Consider the following 23,851-nt stretch of genomic DNA (forward strand, 5'->3'; position numbering starts at 1 on the left):
TTTTAAAAATTAAAATATCACAAAGTAGTGATAGCATCATGCAAAAGACACATGTAGTAATGTCTACATGAATATAAAACTATTGTGATTATACTATTGCTCTTGTCTTCAAAGAACTCTTTTTCTTAGGGTCGGTAAAATAGCATCAGGGCATGTATTTGGTCAAGCCCTGAAAATTTAAAAATAAATTATGGCCCAGAAGTTCAGAACTTATTTCTTAAAGTACTTATTAAATATGTCATTTGCAGAAATGTCAAATCACTATAAGCATAATTCCATTTAGTGATATAAATGACTTTCAAATAATGAAACACACACCTTGAAATTTTCAGCTAATATAGTGAAGTATAGTCATTGCTAAACCTTCTCATGTCAGTCTTCTAGAAAAGCTCTTTATTAAAGTAGATTTTCCTGTTAAAGAAACAAATTCCCTTAAATTATAATTGAATCTGAAATTAGATTTGGTAATCTGTGGAAATCAAGTGTGAAATTGGTTTACAAAATAAGTGTGTGCTGTGTTTTCAAGATAATGGATTTTGTCTTTAGACTCCCCAAATCTGCAAGACTGCACTGTTAGGCATTGACCAGCCTAACAGTCCTGTCTGATTAGGAATGTTACCTCTACTAATATCATTGATGTCATGAATATCATTTCTGACTGTTCATCTAGGAACTGGAGAAATAATGCTATTAAGTAATAATTATAATGAAAACATTTTATGAGGCATCTTGGTTGATTGACACCTGATATTGCCAGCTCCCAGATTTCTAATGCTGAAAGGTTGCAGTGTTGCTAGCCCTGCTTTGTGGGGAGAGACCCCTGTGCAGGATCCTTGGTTCAATACGGTGAAGCCCAAAAGGTCAAGAACACAAGTTTATTCAGTGGCCAAAAAATGGAGAAACGAGAGCCTCACTCACAAATCAGGTTCTCTATGTGTTGGGGCTGAGGAGCCCTAGATATGGATACGGAGCAACAGGAATGAAGAGGAGGCAGTTTCATGTCTCTTCCTGGAATAGGCAGAGATTTCTCAAAACTCAGGTGACTCTCTTTTCACCCCTTGTAAGGGGCCCGCTATATCCTGCCATGGCGACTGTGTGTCAGTGAGCATGGAAATAGGAGGTCTGAGGTTTTCTAGAGGTTACTCAGTCAGCCATATCGGGCTTAACTGCTTCAGGTCTGTTAGCCTGAGGAGGGACTTCTGACCAGAAGGTGTCCTGTATCAAAGAGAAATGAGGGGGCGGGGGGGGGGGGGGAGGTACGGGGTGAGGGGGGAGACGCTTTACTAGGCTCGGAGGCATTACCCCGGGTAATTAGTCTCCCTATATAAAGCCACCTGATTTTGCACCCAGAGAAATGCTGAAGTGTGTTTAGGGCTTACTGAGGTTTATTCATCAGACATCACTGAATACCCCTCTGTGTCAGCCCACTGTGGTCAGCGTGTTCAGATTATGTTCATCTTTTCGTGATCTTACATACTTTCCCTATATGCAGTTCCTTCCACCTCTACAAGATGTTCCACAGCCCCATGTCCATGGATTAAAGGTCTCCTTTCCCAGTTCTGGTTCTGGTCACTCTCCAACTCAGGTCTTCTGCTCCAGACAGTCTGTTTACTCACTTCACCTATAAAAACTATGCTACATTGGGATGCAGTGATAGCATCACTTGCTGTTTTCTGAAAGTCTTTTTATTTATTTATTTATTTGCATGCATTTGATAAAAACAACTTTAGGAACATAGTAATTCTTCCCACTGTACTCGGCCTCCCACACCTCTTCCACTTCCCTTTGCTGTTCCCAGTCTTGTGTTTTACTAGGATCTATTTTCATTCATGAAAATCTTTTGATACTCAGCTCTATTTATACTGCCGGCACTGAAATTTTAGTTGAATAAGTAAATAAAATGGTAACATAAATGGAATTTTCCTGGAAAATGAAATTAAAAGATAAGATGATTTTTGGGGGCCAGCGCTGTGGCTCACTTGGTTAATCCTCCACCTTGCAGCGCCAGCATCCTATATGGGCACTGGTTCTAGTCCCGACTGCTCCTTTTGCAGTCCAGCTCTCTGCTGTGGCCAGGGAGGGCAATGGAGAATGGCCCAGGTGCTTGGGCCCCTGCACCCGCATGGGAGACCAGGAGGAAGCTCCTGGCTCCTGGCTTCAGATCAGCACAGCGCCGGCCGTAGTGGCCATTTGGAGAGTGAACCAATGGAAGGAAGACCTTTCTCTCTGCCTCTCTCTCTCTCTCTCTAACTCTACCTGTCAAATAAATTTAAAAAAAAAAAAAAAAAGATGATGTTTGATGCAAAAAAAAAATTGAAATTCATGATATGAGCAGTCTTCAAAAAGTTCATGAAATGCGTTTTATTGAAAGAACTATGCATGGATTTCAAAATGTCTTTGCATTGACAAGTATCTTTTAATTCCCTTTTCCACACGATCATATGTGTTATCTTTATTAGTTACATATTTCTCATCTCTATTATTAGAAAGTTTCATGAAACCAGTAACAATGCTCTATTAGTTACCATATCCATTGACTCATAATTCACACTTATTACTGATTTTTGATATGATTATTGAGGTGAATGAATAAATCTCAAAGGAATGATATTGAAAGAAAAGATCAGTTGTTTTAGAAAAAGTCCCCATACTGAGTAGCCACTAGGTGACAGCAAATATTTACAAGTAAATTTTTATGATTGTCACTAGATGGCGATCAAGGATCAGTCTCAAAATAAGATATACCATAATAAAGTTATATTTATTTCTCTGAGTAGTCCATTCCTTTTTGATGAACATTTATAAGGCTTTCATTACCTGTTCTAATCTTTGACACCTACTTGCTCCTTTCCTTTACTGGTCTTATCAGTAGTAGCAATAGGTAATTATCACTGTTAATTTAATATATCAGATTTCAAATTTAACAAGTTTATTTTATGCTTTTAAATGGTCTACTCTTAAGAGTTGTATAATCTGATTTTATAAATAATATCATAAAGTTATAAGTGAATATGGAATATGCATCATACGCTCTGTCATTTTATATAATTTTAGCTATAAAACAGATGAACTCAAAAAGAGAGAAGCTACCAGGTTTTTAGCCATACCATCGAACTAGTTTCATTTACATAAGGGTACAAGAAAATGTTGAGGGGCCGATGCTGCGGTGTAGCAGATGAGGCCACCACCTGCAGTGCCGGCATCCCATATGGGCACCGGTTCGTATCCCAGCTGTTCCACTTCCAATCCAGCCTCTGCTATGGCCTGGGAAAACAATAGAAGATGGCCCAAGCCCTTGGGCCTCTGTACCCTCATGGGAGACCTGGTAGAAGCTCCTGGCTCCTGATTTCGGATCGGCTCAGCTCCAGCCATTTTGGCCAATTGGAGAGTGAACCAGCAGATGGAATACCCCTCTCTGTCTCTCTCGCTCTTGCTCTTTCTCTGCCTCTCCTTCTCTCTCTGTATAACTCTAAAATCAAACAAATAAATAAATCTTTAAAAAAAAAAAAAGGAAATGTTGAACCACCCTATTTGTAAATCTTTAGGAATTGTTACACAACTTCTTCATTGGCTCAGTTTTAGTTTTTACTACTCTTCATTTTATTCAAAGCTTCGTGGTTTACATTTCATTAAATATATATATTTACCAGTATTTTGAGTGACTTATTAGTTTGTTAATGAGCTCATGCAAGTTTAACTATAAATAGAATTTCCTTTATCATACTTTTATTTTTGGCCATTTCTTTTTTTTAGTAACAAACAAGTGGGGCCAGCATTGTAGCATGTAGCAGGTTAAGCCACCACCTGTGACATCTAGCATCCCATATAGGTTCCAGTTCATATCCCCACTGCTCCCTTTCCATTCCAGCTGCCTGATAATGCTCTGGGCAAAACAGCAGAAGATGCTCCTAAAATTTGGGCCCCTCCACCCAAAAGGGAGACTGGAAGGAACTCCTGGCTACTGGCTTCAGCTTGGCCCAACCCTGGCCTTTGTGGCCACATGGAGAGTGAACCAGCAGACGGATGATCTCTCTCCCTCTCTCTCTGTAGCTGTAAAGTTCAAATAAATCTTTTTAAAGAAAATTAGATTTTTCTATGTACTTTTGAAAAAATAGCAAGTATAATGTCATGATAAAAATTGCATATTACTGCATCTCATCATCAACTCCCTAAAGGCAACTAAATATGCATGTGTTTCATGGAAGTGGTTAAACAGAATTAAAAATTATAAGAATTAAAGCAAACAAAAAATTTTTATATGTTTAATACTAAAATTAAAGGTTTGGGTTTTTTTGTTTTCTTCTAAAATTTAACAGTTTAGGTGAGTAGTATCTTCTCTCCTTTGAGTAAAGTATTAGATGATAAAAATATTTTTTGAGCTAAAAATCCAGAAAAAAATACACAACTTGGGTTGAAATTTTACAACTTAGGCAAGTTTGTAAAGTAAAATGAGCACTGTAAGAAAAACCAGTTAGTTCCTATGGATCCATTAGCTGAGAAAACATATTTTTAGGAAAACTTGTTGACATTCTGTTAATATTGTCTAATAATTCCTTTCTCTTTATTACACAGACATTATGTACCATTGTTCTGATTTTAAATTATTAAACTTTGGTTTCACTTAATGTATCACAAGGCTTCATTAAAATGATATATTAAGAATTTATTTCTGGGTCCAGTGCTCTGGCGTAGTGGTTTAAGCCTCTGCCTATGGCACTAGCATCCCATATGGGCGCCAATTCGTGTCCTGGCTGCTCCTCTTCCAATCTAGCTCTCTGCTATTGCCTGGGAGAAAGCAGTGGAAGATGACCCAAGTGCTTGGGCCCCTGCACCTGCAGGAGCTCCTGGCTCCTGGTTTCAGATTGGCCCAGCTCTGGCTGTTGTGATCATTTGGGGAGTAAACTAGTGGATGGAAGATCTCTTTCTGTCTCTCCCTCTCTGTAACTCTCCTTCTCAAATAAATAAATAAATCTTAAAAAAAAAAAAAAAGAATTATATTTCTGGAGGTCAGCGTTGTGATGCAGTGAGTTAAGCTGCCATCTACAATACCCACATGCCATATGTATGCCAGTTCAAATCCCAGCTGCTCCACTTTCCATCCTGTTCCCTGCCAATACACCAGAGAGAGCAGCAGAAGATGGCCCAAGTGTTTGGGCCCCTGCCCCACATAGGAGACCTGAATGGAGTTCCAAGCTCCTGACTTTGTCCTGGCCCAACCCCGGTCATTATGACCATTTGAAGAGTGAACTAGTGGATGGAAGATAACTCATTCTGTCTCTCTCTCTCTCTCTTCCTCTCCCCTTCTGTGTAAGTCTGCCTTTCAAACAAATAAAAAAATTTTTGAAAATCTTACTTCCTTTCAGAATATAATTTATTAAAGAATCATCCAATGTTTATTATGGTTAAATGTGTAAATGTTTTTTCCATAGTTTGTCTAACACTTACCTATATATAAATATGTATAAGTACAATTAATTACACTTTTAGTGCAGTAATTGTTGCATTTTTCACTGTATTTGTATTGTATATTTACACCTAGATATCCTGAAAATAGGTATCTTTAGGGGTAAGAGCTAATGTTGTACCCTGTGGTTTAATATACAGAATCAGAATGAAGAGGGATAGATAAGAATCTTTCATTTTTATTCTGGTGTACTTCCATTTAAATGTTTGCATAGTGTGGTCACATAAAGTGAAGGAAATCAAAGCGTGAAGATATTGAATATGAAAAAAATTAATGAATGCCATAAATATCCTTAATGTTATGTTTAATTAAATTTCATATAGAGAAAAATAATAAAATGCTATAATAGTAAGTTCAGTTTTGCAGGGTAATATTTCTTTATTTTATTTTATTTAATGAACATAAATTTCCAAAGTACAGCTTATGGATTACAATAGCTTCCCCCCCCAATAACTTCCCTCCCACCCACAAAACTCCCCTCTCCCACTCCCTTTCCCCTTCCATTCACATCAAGATTAATTTTCAATTATCTTTATATACAGAAGATCAATTTAGCATATATTAAGTAAAGATTTCAACAGTTTGCGCCCACACAGAAACACAAAGTGTAAAATACTATTTGAGTACTAGTTATAGCATTAATTAAACACCTAAGAGTAATTGTGTATTAATTACAGAGTTCAACCGATAGTTTTAAGTAGAACATAAAAAATACTAAAAGGGTAAAGTATTAAGTTCTTTTTTTTCTTTCTTTTTTTTGTTTTTTTATATAGTTATTTTTTTTATTTAATAAATGTGAATTTACAAAGTGTAACTTTTGTATTGTTATGGCTCCCCACCCCCAACCTCCCTCCCTCCCGTGGCCCTCCCCTCCCCGACTCCCTCTTCCATCCCGCCCTTCATTGAGTTTCATTTTCAATTACCTTCATATACTGAAGATCAACTTAGTATAAACTAAGCAAGGATTTCAACAGGCTGCACTCACACAACCGTACAAGGTATAGGGTATTGTTTGACTAGTAGTGTTGTTTTTAAGTTTCATAGTAAAGCACATTAAGGACAGAGATCCTACGTGGGGAGCATGTACCCAGTGACTCCCGTTGTTGATTTAACAATTGGCACTCTTATTTATGACGTCAGCAATCACCCGAGACTCTTGCTATGAGCTGTCTAGGCTATTTCCATAGCAAGACAATATTTCTAATGTATTTTTCTCAAATTTTTGACTCATTACAGAAGTGTCATGTTAATTGTGCTTACCTCCTTTAAATGCAGTGTAATTATATATTTTAAAAACAACTTCTTACAAAATGGTCTTTTATGTAATGTTTATTTCCAACTTTAATTTGTATTATCTATTTGATTTGCAGATTGCTCTAGGAACAGTTACTAATGTGGAAGAAGCAGTGAAGTGGATAAGTTACACTTATCTTTATGTACGGATGAGAGCAAATCCATTAGTATATGGCATCAGTCACAAGGCGTACCAGGTAGAAAACTCATTAATTAAAAAAAATTAAAACCTTATTTTTGTTTTGTAATCCTTTAATGATATGAGGATACATATTTTTTCCTCTTACTTCATATGAAGAGAGTTAGGTCCCTGGAAGAAAAACAAAGGGCTTTAATCTTTAATGCTAAAGAAAATTAAAACTGCCCTTTTTCTGTGTTTAAATGTCTTTTCCTACTGAAACCAATAAGTGAATCATTATATTATTAACAGTTTATTATTCAAATAAACGAGACATGAGGAAACAGGCAAAAGCCTTCTATATGATCTATTCCTTTTGTCAAGTCTCTTCTAAACTCTGTTCAGAAATTGAAAGATAACATTAATGAGTTATTGTTTTAACACATTGGAGGCGGGGATTACTGCATATGCGTAGATTGAGAATTGGATGCATGTGATAGCTGCTCCTCCCATGAACTTCACAGCTGTGTGGTCCATGTGTTCCACAGATCCTGTTAGATCTTGTCTGTAGACCTTTGCTTTATGTACTGTAAGTGCTTCCTAATTACAGATACACCCCAATTCTTATCTAATTAAAACATCATTTCACCATCATCATATGAATATTTAGTAGTGTTAAGTCAAAATTTGCAAAGAAGTTAATATAATTAAAAATTATAATTTTCTTCTGTTTACTTTATAGCCTAGTTTTTGTATATTTCAAAATAGTGTGCAGTCTTTGTTTTTTTCATGTTTTCTTTTCCTGTATAGTAGATTTTACTATGGAAAAATTGAAACTTAAGGCTTAGGCAGGAGGCACAGAGATAAGGAAAGCAGCACCAGCAACTAGTTCTGAGGCAGTTAATCTAAAATCGTTATCTTTTTCATGCTTAAGTTCTCCCTAAATGACATTCAACTACTTTTCTTCTTCTCAGTTGAGATATGTGCTTATTTTCAAATGAATAGCTTCTTTTAAGCTAAAAAGTTCTATTACAAAATATAAATATATTATAACCTTACACATTTTAAAGACTATGAAATTGGCTACTCTCACTTAAAAGTAGGGACATGATGAGAAAGGTCAATGAAAATATTCTGAAGGAATAAAGAAAAACAAAGCAAGAGCCAGTGTTAAGTGTAGCCATTAAGACTTTGCATGGGATGCCGGCATCCCATATATCAACAGGTGGATTTGAGTTCAGCTTTTCTTCTGATTCTAGCTTCCTGATACTGTACATGCTGGGTAGTCAGCAGATGATGACTCAAGTAGTGGGATCCTCCCACACGGGAGACCCAAATTGAGTTCCATGCTCCTGACTTCGGCCTGCCCCAGCCTCAGGCATTGTGGGCATTTGGGGAAACCAGCAAATAAAAGACCTCTCATTGTCTGTTTCTTCCTCTGTCTCTTTCTTTAACTCCTTCCCTCTGCCTTTCAAATAAAATGAAAACAAATAAATTTTTAAATAATAGAAAAAGCAACAACATGCGTTTTCATGGGCTAAGCCATCTCAAATCTTGGAGCAAAAGAGAGACATCAGTTGATTTTTAATTATCAGGTTAATATCAGAAATTATTTTTGTGTACTTTTCTAGTATAAAGGATTTTTTTTTCTACCAAGATATTTTGTTTCACAGTTTCATAGTTCAGATAGTCTTGACCTTTTTTTGACTTATATATTTTGATTTTATTACTCAATATGAATTTGTAGCCATAATACCCTTATGAACTAGTTCTAATCAAATAGTTAAAAAGAGTACTTTTTGATGTTTAGTAAATATGATTAATAAAGCAGTTTTATAAGGCTGATACTTACAGTATATCACTTAGAGCAAATATTTAAGACTTGCTGTATTTGTTTATCATTCCAGACTCCATCTTACTTCCCTGCCATTAATTTCCATTTGCTTCATTTTTCTGATGTATAAAACATAGTTTAGTTGTATTTTGGCACAAATAAGTTATCATAAAAATATAAATTACAACAAATAGTAGGAGTACTAACTCATTAATTGATTTCTAAAGTGTTTTGCACTTCCCTGGCTCCTTATTAAAGATCATATTTCATTTTATTGCTCATGACCAAAGAGTGATCTTCAATACTTGGTATGTGTATACGTATGGTATGCATACAGATATTTACAGATACACATCATAGTAACGAGTGCTTGTTAATGTCATTTCTGCTTAGTAGAAGACTGTAATCTTTTCCAGGGAGAAAAAATCATTGCCTATTTCCTTTTACTCTTTGTTTCTATTATTATTATTATTATAGAGAAGATAGATCAATTTTCCCATCAACTGTTAGGAAAATTACTAGAACAGTAAATATATTTATTTTCCTTCTTATTTATTTTTAAGGCAGAGTGCCTGACAGACAGACAGACAAAGCTACCATTCCTTGGTTTACCCCTTAAATATTCACAATACCTGGGGCTGGAGTAGAGTCAAAACCAAGAAAAAGCAACAGTATCCAGGTCTCTCACATGGTTAACAGAAACCCAATTACTTGACCTATCACCGCTGCCTCCCAAGGCCCAAAGTCTACATTTGGAGGACTGGAGTTAGGAGTCAAAGCTTGGAATCAAACCCAGATACAGTGATGAGAGACATGGGTATATTAACCCCTAAATTAGCTGGCTTTCTAAAACTGTATTTTTTAAAAAGTAACTTTTGTGGCCAGTGTTGTGGCTCAGCTCATTAAACCACTGCAAAACCAGCTGCAAAACCAGCATCCCATACAAGCAACAATTTGACTCCCAGCTGCTCTGCTTCTGATCCAGCTCCCTGCTAACACACCTGGGACAGCAGCAGAAGATGGCCCAAGTACTTGAGGCCCTGCACTCACATGGGAGACCTTGATGGGTCTCCAGGCTCCTGGATGCCATGTGACCCATCCCTGTCTATTGCGGCCATTTTAGGAGTCAGCCAGCAGTTGGAAGATCCATCTCTTTTTTTGTTTTAATTTATGTTATACAAGTTTCATGTACTTCATATATACAGATTTAGGAACATAGTAACACTTCCCCCCACCTTCCCTCATGCCCACGCTCCAACCCTTCCTCCTCCTCCCTCTCACATTCCCACTCTTACTTTTACAAAGATATGTTTTCAGTGTACTTAATGAACATATAGTTATCCCTACACGTAGTAAAAGAGTTCAATGAATAGTATGAAAAGAAAGAAAAAAAACCGTCTCTCTCTCTCTGTCTCTCTCGCTCTCTCCCTTTCTCCCTCTGTCCTTCCCTCCCTCTGTCTCTGTCTCTCCTCTCTCTCTGTGATTCTGCCTTTCAAACAATTTTTTTAAAAAAGAAGAAATCTACACTTATTTTTATATATCTTGATATTGATGGAGAAAAGCATTGTTTCATTTCTCTGAGTAACTGATAAACTAGGAATATGATTTGATAATTTAAAATCCCTTCTTATTTTACTGTAGAAGTAGAGAACAATTACTCTTGTATTCTAATCTGATTTTCAGTTTTTGAAATACTAAATGTTACAAGATCATAAAAGAATTTTAGATTCCAAAGTACTAACGTTGAAGAGACTGTGCAGATTGGTAATTCTAATGAATTTTCAAAACTTCCTTTACTTAATGGAATAAAATATTTTCTAGGTATCATCTAAATGTATGTAGATGTATTTTTTAAGTTGTAATAAAAAATTCAAAGCAAGAAAAATCTAATTTCCACAAATAGGTATTTTTACAAGATGACTCACTAAAGAAATATCTATGTGTATCTTTTTCTTTGAGATTGACCCAACATTAAGAAAACATCGAGAACAATTGGTCATTGAAGTTGGACGAAAATTAGACAAAGCTCAGATGATTCGTTTTGAAGAACGGACTGGATACTTTTCCTCAACTGACTTGGGTAGAACCGCCAGCCACTACTATATTAAATACAGCACCATTGAGGTATTATCCTGGGCAGAATGTTTTTAGACATAAATACTTCCTAGACTTCAAAATATATTATTAATACAAAATAACAAAAAGTATATAATTGAACAAAATGTGTTTAACTTACATGAATTCAGTGATATACCCTCAGTAAAGACAAGCAAAAGAGAAAGAATCCTCTTGCTATCTTGTTCAAAAAGTGTATTCCAAACAGTAGACAAATACCCACCTAAAATTGTCAGAGTGTATTTGGGAGACCTGTGGAATGAAAGTCTGAATGATTTTAATTGCAAGGGAATGATTTAATGGTATCTATGAATGAAAAGTTGAAAAATTAACTACATGTTATCAAGAAGCAATGCGTTTAAAAAGAGCTAAACACTCTGACCTCGGAATCAACCCTTATGGCACTCTAGTTTGGCTGAAAAGCCCAGGGAAGCATTTCAGTCATGGAAAGCCAAGACACTGTGGCAAAAAATCTTCTATGCGAAGAACCTCTGTGGGTGAGACCTCGGTGGAAAGAAACAGGCATCAGAGAAGGAGGTACTTCTTTTCTCTGAAGGGAGAAGAGAACTTCCACTTTGCTCATGGCCTTGTCAAAATACTGAAGGAGTTTGTAGATTCAAAAGGCTTCTGTAGCTTAGGCAGCTCTTGTGAAAAGCCTCCAGGGATCACTGACATCATATATAAGAGTGTTAATTGTTAAATTAACAACAGGAGTCACTGTGCGCTAACTTCCTATGCAGGACCTCTGTCTTCAGAGTTGTATTTTATATATAGTAAGTTAAATAGTAAATAGTAATAGTAAAACTGGTTCTCAAAGAATTACTTCATTTTAGTGTAGTAAGTGGAAGATATTCTTATGTCTCATGAGTTATAGTTATGTCTAAGTGCTCACAAAAGATTTATCATTCTTGGTTCTTCTTTAAAGATAAAAGTTTCTAAAAGAGAAAAAAGAAAGAAAGTGAAATTACCTTCAAGATGCAATGACTTTGAATAGCCCTTGTCTGGACTTTTGAGGAACAGTTTTTGTTCTTGTTTTTTGTTTTGTTTTGTTTTTTGTTATATTTTGTTTTGTTTTTCTTTCTCTTTTGTTTTTCTTCTTCATGCAAAATGTTGAACTCTTTACCTAGAATAGACTTAATCGTCTGTGTATAAAGTTAAATGAAAATAGATCTTAGTAAAAAACATGACCAGGAACAGTAGAGGGAAGAAGAGGTGCAGGAGGTGGGTGGGAGGGCAGGTACAGTGAAAAGAATTATTGTGTTCCTAAAGTTGTATTTAATGAAATGCATGCAAATAAAAATAGATAGATAGATAGATAGATAGATAGATAGATTAAAAAGAGCTAAAGAAATGAATAATTACCAGGGCAACCTAGCTATACCATATGAGCAATTTAAGGGATTTTCAAGAACAATTTTGATTGCTCAATTGTAGCCTTAATGTTGCCTTTTGATGAAGTCCTTTGTAAAAACAGGAAATCTCTTTAACATTTACATCTAGTATATTATGTCTTTGTCTGCTCATATACATTTGTTAGTTTGTGGAAAAATTAAACAGTGACTTACCTTCAGAAGAAATTTTAAATTTGAAAAGAGGGAGAAGGGTTAAGGTGAAGTATTACCTTGTTTTCCTTTCCCAGTGAAATATTTGAATTTTTTAAAAAAAATTTTATTTAATTATTTATTTGAAATGCAGTTACAGAGGGAGGAGGAGAGAAAGAGAGAAATTAACTCCTCAAATGGCCACAACAGCCAGGGCTGGTGCAGCCCAGTGCTAGGAGCCTAAACGCCATCTGAGTCTCACATGTGGGTACAGGGGCCCAAGAACTTGTGCCATTTTCTGCTGCTTTCTTAGACACATTACCAGGGAGTTGGATTGGAAGTGGAGCAGTCAGGACTCAAACTGTCATTTATTATGGGATGCCAGTGTCACAGGGAGCAGCTTAATCCCACTATGCCACAACATTGGCTCTTAATTTTTTTTCTTTTATCTGTTTTAGTTTTATGCTTAAAATTGTTCTTAAAATAAGGGGTGAAAGTAATAGAAGTCATTTAAATGAGATTTTAAAAATATGAAAACCTTGGCTTATGTGAAATGTAGGTTTTATACTCAGTTAACATTTACTATGCATATCCTGGGCTTCAGAAAATACCTTCATGTTTTTCTCCATCTTTTCCAAATAAGCCTTGGATTTGTATATCATTTTAGGTTCCTTCCAAACCTTTCGAGTGTAACACCTTACAAGGGCAGTCTGGTGGGTCCTCAACTCAATACATTTTCCCTGGCCTTTCTCATATTTCCACATGCTAGCGTGTTGCTGATGAACAGTTCTAAAAGTGCTTGCAGTTCTTTAGGGGAACTCAGCTTTGTCTTTATTCTGTATGACCCTTGACTATTTTTATGCATCCCAGTTTTCTGATTTTCTATATACCCTCACTAGTTACATTGTGAGAATCTTAAGATTACATATCGGCTGGCACCACGGCTCAATAGGCTAATCCTCTGCCTGCGGTGCCGGCACACCAGGTTCTAGTCCCGGTCGGGGCACCGGATTCTGTCCTGGTCGCTCCTCTTCCTGTCCAGCTCTCTGCTGTGGCCCGGTAAGGCAGTGGAGGATGGCCCAACTGCTTGGGCCCTTCACCTGCATGGGAGACCAGGAGAAGCACCTGGCCCCTGGCTTCGGACCAACGCGGTGCGCCAGCCACAGCGGCCATTGAGGGGTGAACCAACGGAAAAAGGAAGACCTTTCTCTCTATTTCTCTCTCTCACTGTCCACTCTGCCTGTCAAAAAAAAAAAAAAGATTATATATCCATATGCATTACATTTAATTACAACTCTCTGAATTTCACATGATATATGATCAACTTAGAGATGGTGAGTGGTGCAAATTTCTACATGCCTGTGCTGAAAACAAAGACAATGTTATGATGATATATCTTTATATATCTAATGTCTGTCTCACTAGTAGATTTTATTGATCCCTTTGCTTTTAAAGGCCTTTCTTGTTATGTTTTAGTAATTTTTTAGGCATTTGATAAATTTGGTAATGTTTAATAAGGTAATAATTTAGAATACTAGACCACACACATTACAACTGCACTGTTTAGCACCAGATGTTTTTAAAGATTGTGTTATTTGTAATAGCATTGTATTGTAAAATAATTTTATTGGCATTTTAATTTTATCTAAATGTTATATTTATCTTGGTAGACCTTTAATGAACTCTTTGATGCACACAAAACTGAAGGTGATATCTTTGCTATAGTTTCCAAAGCTGAAGAATTTGATCAAATCAAGGTAAGATTATTTGAAGCTACCAAATGCATACTGCATATCTGCATTTGTTCATTTATAAAAGCTTAAAATTAATTGTTCCTGATACAGTATAGGTTGTGTGATACTTTACATTTGGAGTATGAACATGTTCTTCCATTCATCAATAATATCCACTATCCTAGATTAAAGTATTACTATCATACCTGACATCTTGCTTTGCTTAAATCTTAAATCAAGGAATTTGAATAAATCTTAACAGTAATGGAACTATCAAAGAATGTAGTATGTAGTTTTGGTTCATTTGAAATATAAAGTTCGCTGAGAAATGTAAAGTTCATTTATGATTCAAGCTTAGATATGAATATTTCTGTTCTCATATTATAATTTAATCTTGTTAACAGTAAAAACTTTAATACTTTGAAATCATACTACTTCACAGCTTTAAGCTATGAATATGTTATACTATATAAAAATATATATCTTTAATGAATGCATTTGAAAATAATTCAAGCTTGCCTTAATCCAATTGGGCAGAGGTTTTACACTGGTCAAATAAAAAATGAAATCTCATCAACTGAAGGATGGTGAGGTCAGAAGATTTAATTTTTGTGGCATATCAAATTTTTATATGTCAATGGCAGCTTTAATATTGGTGATGAATAATAAAATGTAATTGTATCAGCCTCAAGATAGTTTCATACTATATTTTATTAGCTACCTTTAGAAAACTATTATTATTTAGCAATGCAGAAAGAAAATGTCAGTTTATAATGAATAGAAATTTAAAAAAATGTGTTTCATTTCAATATAAAAATTTTCAATAAATCAATCTAAATGTTCCTATAAAAATGTTGATTCTTCTAGGTCAGAGAAGAGGAAATAGAGGAATTAGATGCCTTATTAAACAACTTCTGTGAACTCTCAGCTCCTGGAGGTGTAGAAAATAGTTATGGGAAAATAAACATCTTACTTCAAACTTACATCAGCCGAGGAGAGATGGACAGTTTCTCCCTTATATCAGATTCTGCATACGTTGCACAGGTAGCAACCTTACTACCTTCCTGTTTGCTCCTTCTTGTTAATCTATAGGCTAAGGAATTAATCCATGCTACACTGTGAATGTATTGTTTGTGACATGCCACCAAACTGCCTTCTATGTCTTAGAACTGGTTCTGTTCATTGGTATGTGTTTTATGTAATCTGTGTTCATAAGTAAGTATTGGGGTTGAGATCTGATGCTTGACATGGCTTTTTTTTTTATGTTGCTATCATTTCTATTACAGACTTTTAAAATACTGATAGCCGATTTTTTTCTACTTTAAATGAACAAAGATCATTTCTTAAGGACAATGATATAAGAGTATTTAAGCATACAAAAAAGTTTGTGGGATCCTTGGAGTTTACACCAACGATCGGAAATGTAGACTTTTCACCATTAAATAATTCTTAGTAAATATGCCATATAGTAGATGTTACTTTACAAAAAGTAATTTCTTTTCTCTACTTTCGATTCCTAAAAGTTGAGAACTGAAAGAAAGTTATCCTCTAAACTATAGTTCATATAATTTATCACTTTTTAAAAGTATCATAGTACTCATTATTAAGGTATTTACAGTTTTGTCTTCAAGCCTTCTTGTGAAGTAAAGTAAGTCACTTTTTTGCCCAAGTTATTTTTCAAATGGAAGGTATTACTTCACATACTTACTAAAAGATTATTCTTTGCTTTTCAGGAATACTAAATTCATTATTTTTCATTTAGTAATGCCTCCTTTAAATTAAGGAGAAATTGAAGCTTAATCTTATTTGAAATATGAAAAAGATTGTTCTGTTGTCTTACTTGTAATTTCTTTCAAAGACCTCATAAAGAAAAACTATGTATCACATAAATTATTATTAACTGCCATGAATTTCCAGGAGTGCTTTGAAATAGCTGAAAATATGAAATTCTTAAAAATATGAACCAATATATTGGTAAACAATTTGATCTATATTAGATCTAAATCACATAATTTAAATAGGAATCATTGTTTTTTTCCTTTGTTTTTAACTGGTTTTCTGAAAGAAATATATTGTCATTTCATATTTTCTTATGATTTTTCTCCTATGAGAAACAATGACTTGATCAGCCCTTGTCCTTACTGTCAAGGAACAACTTACTACTTTGTTCCTTTTAGTATTTTTTTGTTCTACTTACTACTATTGGTTGAACTCTTTAATTAACACATGGTTATTCTTAGGTGTTTAAATTTAACTGAAAACTGATCCCTGTTAAATATAAAAGTGGGAATAAGAGAGGGAGGAGATGTACAGTTCAGCACATGCTCAATCTGACTTGCCCCAAAAGGTAGAGTTAGTAATGTGCCAGAGGATTCCAATTCAATCCCATCAAGGTGGCATGTACCAATGCCATCTCACTAGTCCAAGTGATCAGTTTCAGTTCATACTTGATCATAATGATAGGATTAAGAATCAAAGGGATCACACAAACAAGACTAGTGTCTGCTAATACTAACTGATAGAATTATAAAGGAGAGAACTATCCAACATGGGAAGCGGGATACACAGCAGACTCATAGAATGGCAGATGTCCTAAACAGCACTCTGGCCTCAGAGTCAGCCCTTAAGGAATTCAGATCAGGCTAAAAAGCCCATGAGAGTATTTCAGGCATGGAAAACCAAGACACTCTGGCAAAAAAAAAAAAAAAAGGGCAAAAAAAACACACCTAAATGAAAGTTCTCTGTGAGTGAGATTCCAGTAGAAAGAACGGGCCATCAAAGAAGGAGGTACCTTTCTCTGAAGAGAGGAGAGAACTTCCACTTTGACTATGGCTTGGTCTAAATAAGATTGGAGTTGGTGAACTCAAGAGGCTTCCATAGCCTTGGCAACTCATGACAAGAGCCTTGGGTGATTACTGATGCCATAAATAAGAATGTCAATTGTTAAATCAACAACAGGAGTCACTGTACACTTACTCCCCGTGTAGGAATCTGTCCTTAATGTGTTGTACTATGTGAATTAACGGTATAACTAGTATTCAAACAATACTTTATACTTTGTGTTTCTGTGTGGGTGCAAACTGATGAAATCTTTACTTAGTCTATCCTAAATTGATCTTCTGTATATAAAGACGATTGAAAATGAAAAAAAAGAAATAGTTAATCATTTAAATAAAAGATAAGATTTCACTGGATTCTGAGTGTATAACCTATCAACATTTCTGCTTCATTCATCATTATGAAAATATTATCAGAGACTGACATATGAATTGCTTCACAATATATAACTTAGTTTCTTCACGATGCGTACCCTGAAAATAAACCTGATTAATACTATATCTCAAATTATCCTTGGTTTTTCTTAAATAGATCTGGATTTATCATCCTTGAATGTTTGTATAAACTATGCTTGAGTAATTCAAGCCATCAGTAATTTCCCAGGCACTCTAAACTCTGTAAAATGGTATTTCCTTCTATATATCTTATACTTTCTTCTCGAGAAATAAACTTCTCTAGAATAAACTCTTACCTCAGATATCTTAGGATTTTATTTAAAAGCATGTATTTATTCTCTCTAAATTGGTCATAGACATTGATCATTAGCCCCATCCAATTTATATCATTCCAGATTAAAATATTCTGTTGGTAAATTTCAAAGTTGGCAAACACGACAAGTAAATAAGTCATCACTTATGTGATATATAAAAACTAATAATTTAGGGGCTGGCATTGTGGCATACCAGGTAAGGCCATCACCTGCGACACTGGCATCCCTAATGGATACTAGTTCAAGTCGCAGCTGCAACAGTTCCAATTCTACTCTCCACTAATGTACCTGGGAAAGCAGAAGAAGGTAGCTCAAGTGCTTGGGCCCCTGTAGCCATGTGGGAGACCCGGATGAAGCTCCTGACTCCTGGTCTAACCTGGCCATTGAAGCCTTTGGGGAGTGAACCAGCAGAAGATCTCTCTCTCTTTCTCTCTGTCTCTCTGTAATTCTTCCTTTAGAATTAATAAAATAAATCTTTAAAAAAACAAACAAAGCACAAGTGGGAATGATGTAGAGAAGCCTATTTGGTAGTTACAATCAAATATTTATTTAATTTATCATTTTCTCTTCCTTAAAAAGACTTTTTCTGTCATTCTTAATGAGTAAAAGAACTGTCCTCAGATTTCTAAATATCAATTTTTGGTTTTAAACATCAAGTATTGAAAAAAATAATGCATAGTCAGTTTTCCAAAAAGACAAATGAACATCTTATATAAAACCAAATTCCTTAATTCTTCTTACCATTTTTATCTCATAATTTTAAGCTGAGTCATCTGTTTGTTGTTTAGAGTCTTTATTATTTTTTGTCTCTTTTTATGATTTTGATATTATCCAGAAACATTCTTCACTTTCAAATAAAAATTCTGTGGATATTAGAAGGTATCCTTAAGCCCATGATTTTAAAAACCATATTCAGTAAAACAGTCTGCAGAGTTAATGATTGAAGGAAAGAGGCAAGACAAATGGGCATTAGCTGTGAATATGGGAAAATGATTTAGTGGCCAGTGCCGCAGCTCAATAGGCTAATCCTCCACCTGCGGCGCCGGATCCCGGGTTCTAGTCCCGGTCGGGGCACCGGATTCTGTCCCGGTTGCTCCTCTTCCAGTCCAGCTCTCTGCTGTGGCCCGGAAGTGCAGTGGAGGATGGCCCAGGTCCTTGGGCCCTGCACCCACATGGGAGACCAGGAGAAGCACCAGGCTTCTGGCTTCAGATCAGCACAGTGCACCAGCTTTAGCGCGGTGCAGCGGCCATTGAAGGGTGAACCAACGGAAAAGGAAGACCTTTCTCTCTGTCTCTCTCTCTCACTGTCCACTCTGCCTGTCAAAAAAAAAAAAAAAAAAAGAGAGAGAGAAAATGATTTAAATATTGTAACCTTCTTTGTGTGTATTAATAAAGTTATCCTTAAACTACTGAGTTTAGGATTGTATTAAGTTCGGAATCATTTAGACCTGGTGTGTTAAGATCAACTAGGTACATGATCTTTGTCAGATTTCCATTCTCTTAAACCCCTGTGTCCATCTGTAAAATCATATCCACACTAATCAAATATAATTGTTATAAATTTTTTTTTTTTTTTTTTTTTTTTTTTTTTTTGACAGGCAGAGTGGACAGTGAGAGAGAGAGACAGAGAGAGAAAGGTCTTCCTTTGCCGCTGGTTCACCCTCCAATGGCCGCCGCTGCAGCCGGCGCACCGCGCTGATCCTGGCAGGAGCCAGGAGCCAGGTGCTTTTCCTGGTCTCCCATGGGGTGCAGGGCCCAAGCACCTGGGCCATCCTCCACTGCACTCCCTGGCCATAGCAGAGAGCTGGCCTGGAAGAGGGGCAACCGGGACAGAATCCGGTGCCCCAACCGGGACTAGAACCCGGTGTGCCGGCGCCGCAAGGTGGAGGATTAGCCTATTGAGCCACGGCGCCGGCTTGTTATAAATTTTAATACAATAATTTATGTAAAACAAATAAACCATTTATTGGTTTATAAGGATCCATTAATATGGGTAGTTTAAGATTTATTTTTTTTTTAGCAATGCAATCTACTTTTTTTTTAAAGATTTTATTTATTTTATTTGAGAGGTAGAGTTACAGACAGTGAGAGGGAGAGACAGAGAGAAAGGTCTTCTTTCCTTTGGTGCACCCCCCAAATGGCTGCAACGTCTGGAGCTGCGCCGATCTTAAGCCAAGAGCCAAGCACTTCTTCCCGTTCTCACATGAATGCAGGGGCCCAAGGATTTGGACCATCTTCTACTGATTTTCCAGGCCATAGCAGAGAGCTGGACTGGAAGTGGAGCAGCCGGGACTGGAACGATCGCCCATATGGGATGCCAGCGCCGCAGGCAGAGAATTAACATACTGCGCCATGGCGCCAGGCCCCAAGATTTATGTATTTGAAAGGCAGAGTTAAAGAGAGGGAGGAAAGGAAGGAGCGAGGGAGCAAAGGAGCAAGGGGTGGAGGGAGACAGAAATCTTTAATCTGTTGGTTTACTCCCCAGATGGCTGCATCAACCGGGGCTGTGACAGGCCAAAGCCAGGAGCCAAGAGCTTCTCCCAGGTCTCCCATGTGGGTGCAGTGGCCCAAGAACCTGAGCCATCCTCCACTGCTTTCCTAGGCTCATTAACAGGGAGCTGGATCAGAAGTGGTACAGCCAGGACACGAACCAGTTCTTATATGGGATGCCAGCATCCCAGGTGGCGACTTAACCCACTATACCATAATACTGGCCCCTATAGTCAAGTTAATTTTCTAAATAACATTGTAAATCAATCACTCTATTATACTCACGTATCTAGGGGCATCTTAACTTGTCTCATATTTTAGATTCTTCAAAGCCTTCTAAATACATTGCATACCTTTCACCTCTGTTTCATTCCTGTTTGTAAGGTATAAGGGTGGAGCTTATAAGACTGCCCTCTGAAAGTTAAGCAATTAACATAAACATATAAAGGATGTGATTATTTTTATGTGAACATAACACAGTTAAGGTTGAATGAGGAAAGATGTTGCACACAGTTCAAGGGTACAGCTTGACCTGTACTTTTTTTGAAACTGTTTGAGTAATAAATTTGCTAACAAATTTTCAGACACATTGGATCTAACAATTAGTCTCCCCTTTTATTCTTCAGAATGCAGCTAGAATTGTCCGTGCTCTTTTTGAAATTGCTCTGCGGAAACGTTGGCCTGCCATGACCTACAGGCTCCTGAATCTTAGTAAAGTCATCGACAAGAGGCTTTGGGGTTGGGCTAGCCCTTTGAGACAATTCTCGGTGTTACCACCACACATTCTAACAAGATTAGAAGAAAAAAATCTTACTGTGGATAAGCTGAAGGACATGAGGAAAGATGAAATAGGTAAGAAGGAAGTAAACATGTTTGATTATATTGCTCTGTGCAAATAAAATATTATAGTAGCTGTAAAAATATTATGAGCTTTTACAATATTTATGAGAATCTCTTTTTATCTAAAGTCAAGGAAAAATCACTCCAAATATTATGAAGTTACTTAACACAAATTAGCTATAAAAATTAAACTTACAGAGTGAGATGGTACATTTAGCAGTTAAGCCCACAACTGGCATGCTCAGAATTGGGGCCATGAGTTCTAGTCCTGTCTCCAGCTGCTAATGCACGTGTTGGGAAGTGGCAAGTAATAATACCTGGGTTTCTGCCACTCATGTGGGAGACTTGGATTGAGTTCCAGCTGCTGGCTTCAGTCTGGCTCAGGCATTTGGTGAGTGAATCAGCATAAGAAACTCATCTGTTCATCTCTTTCTCACTCTCTCTCAACAGAAAAAATTAAACTTTTTTCAAAACCCAAGCATTCTACAAAAAAAAAAAGAATGAAGTTTATATATTTATACTTTAGCTCTAAATGGTGAGAATCATTCAATGATATTTATTCTCAGTTTTTAATTCTACTTTATTTCAAATTCTCTTATGATAAATATCAGCATTATTGCTATAAATAAGAGGCCTTTATGCTCTGTGTTTCTCTGGAGTTTCTAAATAAGCTTCATGACCCAGATACAGATTTTTAAACCCAGTTGGTATCTGTGTGTACATGGCATTGGATGTTCTCCTTTTTTCATATAGTATTTAAAAGTTATTCTATGTATATTTCCCTATAATCTAACATTTTATTGGAAAAATATAAAATGCATCAATTAGGCAATATATTACTTCTGAATAGGAAAGACATAGTGCATGAAGGGTGTCAGGAAGAAGAGGAATAAGAAGGAGTACTGTTGGCGAGAGATATGAAAGTGTTGAGAGGCTGAGACGGTTACGCCTCTTGTAGAAGATTTCTCCTATAATAGAATGGAAGAACAGAAACATCAAAGAGAATCTGGAATTACTAAGAAGGGAAGTTGAGGGTACTAATATTAGAGCAATGTTCAAGTATCTAATCAAAACCAGGGCCAACTTTAGTTTCAAACATTTTGATTGGTTTAATACATTTATTTATTTGAAAGGCAGAGAGGCAGAGGCAGGGAGAGAGAGGTCTTCCATCCTCTGGTTCACTCTCCAGATGGCCACAATGACTAGAGCTGAGCCGATCTGAAGCCAGAAGCCAGGAGTGTCTTTAAAACTCTGCCACACGGGTGCAGAGTCCCAAAGACTTGGGCCATCTACTACTGCTTTCCCAGGCCATAGCAGAGAGCTGGATTGGAAATGGAGCAGCCAGGACTCAAACCCATGCCCATATGGGATGTTGACACTGCAGGCAGCGGCTTTACCCACTAAGCCATAGCCTTGGCCCCAGTAAGTATACTTTTTAAAAAATTCTGGGTTCAGGAACCAAGACATACAGAAAATCTTGATGGCAAAAAATAGAATATATTTCCTCTTGGTTGTTCAAACTAAAGTAGAAAAATGCTTATACTCAGTACCCACTTGTTTATGACAGCCCTGTCCACTCCTTCCCCCATACTCACTTATAGATATATCTGTATTCTAAAATGATTATGAAAATATGTATAAATAACTCATTTCGTGCCAGATTGATCTTATTTTGTATTTTGTATTTTATCTTTATGCTTTCTGGAAATGGGTCTGAATGAGTGAGCTGCATCTGATTATTAAAGCATTTCTTATCATGATTGTAAAATTCTGAAATATATACTGAATAAATGGCTATTTTGCAAAATACTATTTCTGTTTTGTATTATAAACTAACTTGAGAGAGGTAGTCTATTTATAATAATTTAAACATTGTCAAATATCAGTAATTATAAAAACCCAAGTAATAGCTGAAGAAAGCTTGATACTGGTTTTCAGAACTATGAATTGCTAATTCAAGTTAACTATTACAAAATATTCAAACATGTCAGGTCAAGAATGTCAGCTATTCTACATAGCAAATTATAAAACGAGCAATAAAATCACCTACTCGGAAATCATTTACAAGTCAGATTATATTGCTTTTTCCTATCTGGACGCGTTTCTTCTATGGGATGTTTTTCTTACAGGTCACATTTTGCATCATGTGAATATTGGACTGAAGGTCAAGCAATGTGTTCATCAGATTCCTTCTGTTATGATGGAAGCATCCATTCAGCCCATCACCCGGACTGTCCTTCGAGTGACACTTAACATCTTTCCTGATTTTACTTGGAATGATCAGGTAGAATTGTAAAATAGCTCTGTCTATGCTAAACAAAAATGTTTGAATTGCAAGTTCAAGTAAATTTGTCTCAAGGTAAGATAGAAAATCTTCTAAAACCAATATATATTGAAGGTTCATTAAAAGCACGATGGTAATATTTACTCTCATCCTCAATAAGAACATGTGGTATGGTAATAATATAGTCAGCCATCTAGGAATCTGGAAGTTTTAACATTGAATAACAAGTTTGGTGGATCCAACCTCACAAGGACTTTGCCACATGAGTTCTATCTTCTTTCATTTTACGCGTGTTATCTTTACTTTTGCCATCTCTACATCTGTCATTATAGTCTACTAGAAATTATTCTTAGCATTAAAATAGTCATTTTTTAAAATCTTGATGTTTCTCAAACTACCATTCCTCTCATTTTCTTCAATATCAGACATGTAGAAAAAATATTTTACATTTTCCCCCTGATCACACATTTCTTTTCTGCCGAGACTGATTCCTCAGTGGTAGTCTTGAAACACTGAGTGGTTGCTATGATACATGCTGTTTTCTGAGTTATTTTCTTTATTTCTCTGAATATTTAGCAACTATACCTGGTCC

At 36.2% G+C, this 23,851-nt stretch overlaps 1 protein-coding gene across 1 annotated transcript in view; it reads left to right on the plus strand.

Annotated features, from left to right (window-relative positions):
- Positions 1-23,851, plus strand: part of ASCC3 (activating signal cointegrator 1 complex subunit 3) — a 366,541-nt gene that overhangs the window by 197,299 nt on the left and 145,391 nt on the right. The window contains exons 17-22 of the mRNA XM_002714874.5: positions 6,835-6,954; positions 10,669-10,833; positions 14,036-14,122; positions 14,966-15,142; positions 20,762-20,987; positions 23,105-23,259. Coding sequence (XP_002714920.2) covers positions 6,835-6,954; positions 10,669-10,833; positions 14,036-14,122; positions 14,966-15,142; positions 20,762-20,987; positions 23,105-23,259 — 930 coding nt within the window. The remainder of the gene's footprint in view (positions 1-6,834; positions 6,955-10,668; positions 10,834-14,035; positions 14,123-14,965; positions 15,143-20,761; positions 20,988-23,104; positions 23,260-23,851) is intronic.

Source organism: Oryctolagus cuniculus, chromosome 5, assembly GCF_964237555.1.
Source record: "Oryctolagus cuniculus chromosome 5, mOryCun1.1, whole genome shotgun sequence".
NCBI lineage: Eukaryota > Metazoa > Chordata > Mammalia > Lagomorpha > Leporidae > Oryctolagus > Oryctolagus cuniculus.